The 9,355-nt window shown below is 43.6% G+C and overlaps 1 protein-coding gene across 1 annotated transcript; it reads right to left on the bottom strand.

Annotated features, from left to right (window-relative positions):
* Positions 1-4,885: 4,885 nt before the first annotated feature.
* Positions 4,886-9,022, bottom strand: DOX1 (Peroxidase superfamily protein). Its single transcript, XM_087373203.1, has 10 exons — positions 8,926-9,022; positions 8,232-8,522; positions 7,993-8,139; positions 7,762-7,895; positions 7,468-7,681; positions 7,097-7,242; positions 6,717-6,947; positions 6,430-6,632; positions 6,057-6,300; positions 4,886-5,589 (listed from the first exon to the last, which is right to left on the bottom strand). Exons 1-10 carry the CDS (start codon positions 9,004-9,006, stop codon positions 5,358-5,360), a joined length of 1,923 nt encoding a protein of 640 aa, XP_087229329.1. The 5' UTR covers positions 9,007-9,022; the 3' UTR covers positions 4,886-5,357.
* Between the last annotated feature and the right edge of the window lie 333 nt (positions 9,023-9,355).

Raw genomic sequence — 9,355 nt, 5'->3', positions numbered from 1 at the left:
CAGCCATAGCAATGGCTGCTCTTACGGTTGCCATCCTTGCAACCGGGCTGAAAGTTTCTTCATAATCAATGCCATATGTCTGTGCATACCCCTTGACAACTAATCTTGCCTTGTATCTATTCACAGAACCATCTGCATTGTGCTTGATCTTATAAACCCACTTACAACCAATTGCATTCTTGCCTTTAGGCAAAGGCACCAATTCCCATGTAGCATTAGCATCCAAGGCATCCATTTCTTCATCCATGGCTTTCTCCCATTTTTCATTTCCCATGGCTTGCTCAAAAGAAGTGGGTTCTGGTTCCTGTATCACTTTGACCATATAGGCATAGTGAATGGCTGTAAATCCATCATATTTCAGCCTATCCACAGGATACCTAACCCTGGTAGACCTGTGCAAAATAGGCTCACTTCCAGGTGCTCTCAAAACATCCCTGGTCTTCCTTACTCCAGGTGTAACAACAGAAGGAATACCCAACTCATCATCAATGCTCTGTTCTGAGCCACTGGATTCACCATCCACACAAGAGTGACCTGCATTCACATCATACATGGGCTGATCTACCTTCTCTTTTCCTTTTCGTGATACCTGCGTACCACTCTCTGCATTGCTTTGAGGGGATTCTCCTGATCTCAATCTGCCTGTCCATGGCGAAGTATGTGAACCACTGGTAGAGGACACTCCAGGTCCACTGATATTTTGTGATTGCTGCTGTGCATTCTGTGCAGCATTACCATTTTGTGCATCTACATCAATCATCACATTTATTGGTTTATACCAACTGCTCATCTCATCAAAAACAACATCTGTGCTCACTGTGAACTTACGTGTAGAAGGGTTATAGCATCTATACCCTTTCTGCTGCAGAGAATAACCAATAAAGACGCACTTCTCAGCTTTTGGATCCAACTTGGACCTCAGCTCATCTGGCACATGGACATAGGCAATGCAACAAAAAATCTTCAAATGAGAAATATCTGGTTTCCTACCAGTATACATCTCCTCTGGCATCATGCCATGTATTGCTGCAGTGGGAGTCTTGTTCATTATATAGACTGCTGTAGCAACTGCTTCAGCCCAATAATAATCTGGTAGATCTTTTTTATTTAGCATAGCCCGAGATACCTCTCCAATATGCCTGTTTTTTCTTTCTGCAATTCCATTTTGCTGTGGGGTATGACTGCATGAATATTGCTGCTTTATACCATGCTCCTGCAAGAACCTTGCAAACTCATTTGAGAGGTACTCTCCCCCTCCATCTGACCTTAGGCATTTTATTTGTAGGCCTGTTTCTTTTTCAACCATAGCTTTGAAAGCTTTGAAGTGCCCAAACACTTCACTTTTCTTTTTCATAAAATACACCCACAGTTTTCTGCTGAAGTCATCAATAAATGTGACAAAATAGTGACAGCCTCCAATAGATGCAGCTTTTGTAGTCCACACATCAGAGTGGATTAATTCCAATGGCTTTTTACTCTCTTGAACATGCCTAGGAAAAGGTTTCCTTGCCTGTTTCCCAAATTGACAGGCTTCACAAACCTTGTGCATTTCTGCAACCTTGAATTTAGGCAATCCTGCAACAATATTTTGGGCTTGCATTGATTTTAGTCGCTGTATATTAACATGACCAATGCGTTTGTGCCAGATATCAATATCTGCAACTACACCAGTCCCATGTGCAAACATTGCTGCACTCAATTCAGGCATGTCTGCATCCAACGTAAACATCCTGCCCTTCTTCTTTCCTTTTGCTATCAAGCGACCGTTATTTTTCATATCCTCAACAAAGCATCCATGAGGATTAAATCTAACCTGGAAGCCCTGCTCAACCATTTGACCAACAGAAACCAGGTTCTTGGTGATGTTTGGGACATGAAATACATCAGACAAGTATTTCTTTTTCCCATCCTGCATAGACAAAGGAATTTTGCCAATCTGCACAATAGGATGTGCAGTATCATCACCAGTCTCCACAAATCCTGGTTTTTCCATTTTTCTTGCATCCTGCATCCATTCAGCATGACCTGTCATGTGGTTTGACGCACCCGAGTTAACATACCACACATCATTGCTTTCTTCTGCACTTGTTACAGAATTTGTCATATGCTGCACCATAAACAAATGCTCATTTTTGTCATCACCCTGTCTACTAGAGGATGCATAATTGCCTTGCTGCAATTTTTCTCTCATAATGTCATTCTGCTTTTTGTAGCAGTCTTTAGCCATATGACCCATTTTGCCACAATAGTAGCATTCAACATTGATTTTGGCTTCTCTGCCATCCACCACGGCCTCTTTGGCTCCCCCTGCCTCTAGAGTTACCACGTCCTCCTGCATAGGACTGGTTTTCTTGCGTTTGTTGCATATTCTGATTTCTACCACGGCCTGCAGATCGGCCTCCTCTACCTCTGCCTCTACCTCTGCCAGCATTTGAGTAGAAGACATTTTCTTTTGAAGTTCCTGCTGAAGAAGATGCACCCCCATTTCTCTGCTCTTCAGAAATTAGAAGAGCAATCAACTCCTCAAAATCAGGAAAGTTTTCACGGACGGCAATGGATGTCCGGAAGTGTGCATAATCCTTTCCTAGACCATTCAAGGTCACAAAAACCAAATCATCATCATCCACTGGCGACCCAATGGAAGCAAGTGCATCTGCAATTTTCTTCACTTTCATGTGGTAGTCATTTATGCTCAAATTTTCTCTCTGCACATTGTGCAACTTCTGTTTGAGTTGCATTTTCCTGGCTTGCGTATTTGTGCTATACATTTTTGCCAAAGTATCCCATGCCTCATTTGGCGTATTTGCATCCTGAATATGCACAATCATGGAGTCCGAAATACTGATAGACAGCCAGTACATAACTTTCCTGGCTCTCTCATGCCATCCTTTGAATGGCTGCATTTCCTGTTGACTGGGAACATTAGGAAGAACAGGTTCTTCTTCATTTCCTGTAATGAATTCCCAACAGCCTTTTCCCATCAAGAAATTCATCATTCGAAACTTCCATGCCTGGAAGTTGTTCTTGTCAAGCTTTTCAGTGACAATCTATGAAAGAGAATCAGATGCCATTACAGAACACTGCAAAATATTCTGTCACTGCAAAAAACACAGCTTTTGCCTCACACGAGCAGATCTGCAAAACCGACGAGAGTGGTATTTCACCACACAGTCACTTCCTAGTGACGATTTTGCATCAACAGGCAATAGGCATGAATCTGCAACTCCCAATATCTCTGCACACAGGCATATGATGCAATTTCTGCGGCACCCTTCCACTGACTAGTCGCGCAGTGGTCGCACACAGCAAAAAACAGGACCTTTCTCTGAGTGCCTGCGAAGAACTTCCGCCTTCAAAACGGGCCCCGAAACGGCCTCAAATCAGAAAAACAAAGTGACTGAGGGCTTCGCCACTTCTCGCAGCATATACTGCGCTCTCGCCACACCGCAAAGGGCGTCTCAATCTGAAACAGTGCACTCCTGCACTTCTGGCTGTGCTACCTGCAGAGATTTGCTCCCAAACTCGAAATAGGAAAGCAACACTGGTCCTCTTACCAGGACACCATGAACTTGGCTTGCTTTCTTGAGCTCCTTACCACGAACAAGGCTCTGATACCATGTGAAGATTGTGGGAGAGAGGGAAGGAGTCTCACTTGAGGCTTTCTCACATGCACAATGGGGGAATACACACGAAGGTGGAGGCTGAAAAACAGTTTTTCTCTTCTTAGTTGTGTAAGCCAAAAGAACTCTAGTACAAAGAAATAGAAGAACCCTATATGTGGGTCTCAAACCAAACTCAACTAACTAAGGTGGCATACTAACTGAGCCACAAACCATAGTAGATAAGGATAGCTGTCATCCAGCTATTATTCGTGGGCGGTGTACCAACCGCATCTCCAGCTAACAAGTCGGTGACATAAGTACACAACAGTCACCTTGGCATATCTCGAGTGGAGCTCGATATCTCAACACCCTTTACTAGGAAAGATATATTTTTTAGAGAATGGGGGGGCTCCCCTTGCTTCTCTAAGACTACTACAGGGTTGAGATGGCATTTTCAGCCTTAACCATGTTGGTTGTTTTCTACAGCCTTCTGAGGAGTGTTTTCTCAAGCATTGCATGATGTATTTTTGCCTTGAACTTTTTCTCTCACAAGCTTTGTTCATACTTAATAGAAGTTCTTTTTATGAAAAAATAAATAAATATTACATGTCTTTTAGCCGAACGTCTCCTTCTCCCCCAACAATCATATTTGCAATGGCCATATTCCCAACAGTGACATTGTATGCATCCATTCAATCTAACATGTATGGTTGTAAATGTTAGTACATGTTAGTTTTGAATCCGACATCTAAATAATTCAAACTAACATGTATGGTTATAAATGTTATACATGAAATGGACAAGGCATGAATGTATGGAGAAGGAATATAGGTATTCCTATGAAAATGGTATGATCTCTCTCTTTGACTTGCTCTAAGAGAGTAGGGAGTATGTGCCCTTTGTTGATGTAAGCTCTTAAAACTTCACACATTTATTTTCAAATGCTCAAATTAAACAACTAGAAGATATACTAAATTCTAACATGTGTGCTTGTGAGCAGCCCCAAGATGGAGACAAATACTTAGCAGAGGCCTGGCAACATGGCCTACAAGGAGCAAGTGGGAGGGAGATGCGGATGATGATAAAGGGGATGCCGATGATGGATGGCAAGTCCCAATCTGCTATAAAAAGTTTTGGACTCACAAAAATTTACCATAGTTAAAATTTCATCAAAATAGTTTCTTGAATCCAGGGTCGATATTATCATTGCTATTTTAGTTAAGAAGTTATATATCATAAATATGAACGTTATTATTGATGGTGTCTTCGACACTTTTGGAGGGGTGGACTTTAATGTAATTTCCATCGAAAACAATGTCCATAATGGTGTGAACTGTAGTAGTCTCACACACACACACACACGTAAACACACACACACACACATGCACACACACGTGCATGTGCGCTCACAAGCACACACATTCCTTTCTTTGTTTTATTGCATCCAAGGCAAGTCACTATAAAAACATCCAAGGGAAGGCAGTTTGAAACCTCACTTGTTTCGAATCAGATGTCTTAAATGTCTTAAAAGCATGTATTCTAGTTATTTTCCTTCGAATCATGAGTGAAAAGAAGTACTAGCTACAAGGGGAATCATGGGGGTATGTATATATGTGCATAGGGTCTAGATTAAATGACATCATGGCCTTGCTGTTGTTTTGGTGAAGCAGGTTCACTTGTAAATGTCTCCTTGCTATTAGTTGGAATCGCACACATGAAGGATATAGATGAAAGAGCGGCTCTGCAAGTCATCCGTCAGTTGGGAATGCGAAGGTAGAGAGGGATCATGCAGGACCCCTGGGTTTCTGGTTCTGCACTCCAAACTGAGAAAGCACTTGATGACCTTTCCCACTTCTCTACCAGCCCTTTGTGATGGTGTTTCAACACATCCTTCAAGCTTTCTGTGTTGTTCACCCAAGCTAAACCCTCCTTGGTGTATGTATGCTCGTTGAAACTGGAGGTGAAAAAACGGTCAGCTTCCAGTCTCCTGCACAACAGGTTCCCATTAAGAAAAAAAAAAAAACTCAAACTTCTCGTCAATTGAAAGGCTTTCCAACTTGCCACAGAGGAACATCCCGTCGAGGAAAAAAATTTGAAGAGTTTCAAATATCTTATGTTTAAGCGTATATATGTTGCATTCATCAAGCCATTTTCCCTTTTGTCGTCTGCTTGCATTATTAGCATGGACGAATTAAGCATTCAAGAAAGAATGGATTCTTTTGTTAAACACACCCACCCATGGTCCTATCATGGAGCACACTGCCCTGGCCAAGGTCCAGCCGGGAGTCGAACTCACGCACACACACACATGCATCCACTCAATCACTAGGCCCTAAGAATGGCTTCTTGAAGATATTGATGGAACTTAAACTAGTCATCATAAATAGACCCAAAAGAGAAGCAGATAGTCATCTAAGAAGAAGTATGAGCACCTGCATCCAGCTGCATTTGTACCTGGAAGCCATAAGCAGAAAGATGAAGAATGCAGTCTCGCTGATGGCAAAGCCCTTGATTTTCCTCTCTGCCATCATCCCTGGAAGCAGGTCCAGTTTCTCCACATCATCTCCATACACCTCCTGAAGAGCAGCTCTTGCGTCCTCGTCATCCGTCAGATCTTCCCACTTCGTGATGGGAATCATGAGCATGTTTCGCCGAAATTGGTTATATTTAGCCACATTCCGTTCACGATCTCGGTAAACTGTTGAAGGCTTGCATCAAAACACTCTAGCATGTAAGTAAACCTCAACATTCACTCCCACTTGTCACGAGTATCAACAAGAATTACAAGAAGTTCTTGAAAACTGGAGCTTAGAAGAGAGTGGGTTACCCTCTAATGCTGGCATATCCACATGGTCTGGCCTATCTTTTCCATCTGGATCTTGAGGTATCAAGTCCCTCATCCACACCGGATAGTTGAACAGAGTGAGAGCTGCACAAGCTTGATGGCCCATTGATGCGATCATCGTCTCGTTTCCGATACTAGAGAGGGTTTTTGCTCCTTGGCTGCCCACCAGCTCTGACAATGGCACACTGCAAGATCCAACCATGGGTAATTTCACCTTCCCTGCATGCTAATTTCATGACAACAGTCATCTCGTTCAATTACAATCTTACTCTTTGTGTAAGGGAGGTGTATGATCTTGTCCTGGGCGTGCCTCAATATTTCTCACACCAATGCTATCCGGCAAGATGGAATGCATTCTGTAAACAGATACAAACTCCTCGGTTAGAGAGTACGGGACTCCGTGGTTGACTGGTTGCCGCATCCCTACGAATCCACTGAGAAGAGAACTTCCTGTGTGACCGAAGCTGCAATCTTTGAATCTTTTTCCCAGAAGGCCATACCTGCAAATCAAGGCGCATTCCGACTGAGAGTCACACGTAATGTCGGACGGTCCGACGGATCGGCAGACGTCCTCGCAGGTTCTTGACTTCGGGGATATTGAAGAAATAAAAATTCTACCTAGGAAATCTAACATGTTCACAAGCATTACCAGTTGCTTCGCAACCCTGCTAGTAAAGTATCCATTTTTAGGAGTTCTACTGTCCAGTCGATCGTGTGAACCTTAGCGATAACCGCAGCTGTGACTAATCGGGCACGACGGTAGAGCTCTTCGTCATCAAAGAGAGGGTGGTGCATCTGCAGCAGCAAGGACATGTAGATGTAGCAGCCGATCAATCCCAGTCCAAACATAGAGAAATGTGAGATCTACAGTCTTTTGGAATTGCATTTATAACGCATCTCATTGGATCCCTGTATGACTCTGTCTATGTCAATGATGAGATCGGCGAAGACACTGTCGTGAGACTCATGTGATTGGGTAAAGCTTCGAAAACATCCTGCCAGAATCTATATTGGCATTACCTTGAGCAGATCGCAAACTGCGTTGTGTTCTTTAACGAACAAGGCCAGTAGCACATACAAGCCAGCAAATCCATTGCGCACATCCCCTGAGACAACATCGTCGTCCGATGTGTGCGACAGAAGACCGTCCTTTCCTATCTTCAATTTTCCATCCGTGAACGTTCTTACACGTTCAAGCTTTGCGGCATCGCTTCCATATATGGCACTTCCGTCCCTGAATAATTCGTTCCAGACGTCGTAAAAAAGCTTTGCTTCGAGGTATGTTCTGAGCGATTTTCAGTTATGATTACGTACCACCATGATGTCCTCATGTTTAGGTGACCGATCTTAATCTCATCATCGCCCGTTAGAAACGTCTTGGAGCGCAAGAATCTGAATGATTTTGAAGGGCACTCGGCTGCGACGGAGTTGGGAGCTGTGATGACTACCTGAACACAGCAAATCGAGGAAATCAGTCCATTGCGCTTCGGTCGAGCCTGCAATGATCGTTATTTATTGAAATCTGAGTGCGGAAGTATACTGTACCTGCTCCGTGTCCTCGAGATGATCCACCCAATCGTGTATCATGAATTGAATCCAGCTTGCAGCAAGCATGTTAAATTGCTTACCGGTATCGACTAGCTTCTTTCTCGCGAGCAGCTTTGTGGCCACAATGCTAGGATGAGGGTCTCGCTGCAAGAAGGGAATACGGCGTCCCTCAGAAGAAGGTGACGAAAGACAGCTGCAGCAGACGTAGAACAGCATGGACCTGTAATCGTGTGCACCTGTTGATCATGAGGTTGAGGTGAGCTTGGGCCCATGTTACGGCCAAAGAAAGTTCCTTCGGAGCCGGCGTCGACGTCCAAAGGATCATAGAATTTTCCATCTGCGGTGCGGTAATTAGGAAGCTGTTTCGCATTATGGGCGGATGACATGCGTCTGGATGTGTGATGATCAGTGCCAACATTGAGGAGATTGTAGCGTTGATGGAGAGTGCGACGGATCTCAAGGTAAGCGAGTCCCAGAAACACAGGGAGCTTATACCAACCCAAGTGACGATCCACGAAATGAACAATCTGAGCACGTAATTAAGTAAGCAACGTATCAACACGAAGGTGATAATCGACGAAGCTTCAAATGGTGCTTGATTTTGCTGGTGAAACAAAACCCAGAAACCAAAACGACTTTGCCAGACGTAACCAAGCAAGCTACGTATCAACGGGAAGGTGATGATCGATGAAGCTTCAAATGCTGCTTGATTTTTGGTGAAACAAAACCCAGACACCAAAACAACTTTGGCAGACAATCTGAGCACGTAATCAAGCAAGCAACGTGTCAACACGACAATGATGATCGATGAAGCTTCAAATGTTGCTTGATTTTGTTGGTGAAACAAAACCCAGAACCAAAAGAAATTCGGCAGACAATTATGCGAGCAATGGCAATAACGACAGAGTAATGTAGAGGTAGTGATCATACTCTGAACAGAATCTTGTGGAAGGTGGTCATGTGGGAGTACGCAGGGTAATCAACAACGCTAAGCATGCTGCTGGCTGCCATGGCTGAGAACTCGATTCCAACACAGCAACAAAATGTTTGGACGGAGATAATGCTCTGAAAGCTGTATAATGTTTGGATGGAGCTAACGTTTGGATGGAGATATAATGCTGCAAAGAATAAGCTGATAAAGAATCGAAGGTGAAAGGACTCACGAGATAGTTGACGGCGAGTTGCTGTTTGGAATATGGATGAGAATGCCACTCTGTCAAGAAGCTCTACACAAGATTCAAGGATGCAATGCACGATTCTGGATTGTGTTATACAAGATCAAGCCTGCTTTGGCATATGTGCTCACACGTACTGTTGCTTCGGTAAAGACGTGTGGGGAGTTCTCACTGTGTGACCAAGT

Source organism: Dipteris shenzhenensis, chromosome 4, assembly GCF_047967505.1.
Source record: "Dipteris shenzhenensis isolate YYH24624 ecotype China chromosome 4, Dip_SZ_1.0, whole genome shotgun sequence".
Classification (NCBI taxonomy): Eukaryota; Viridiplantae; Streptophyta; class Polypodiopsida; order Gleicheniales; family Dipteridaceae; genus Dipteris; species Dipteris shenzhenensis.
Note: the sequence above shows the minus strand (reverse complement) of the source record. Positions and strands in the feature narration are given on the sequence as shown.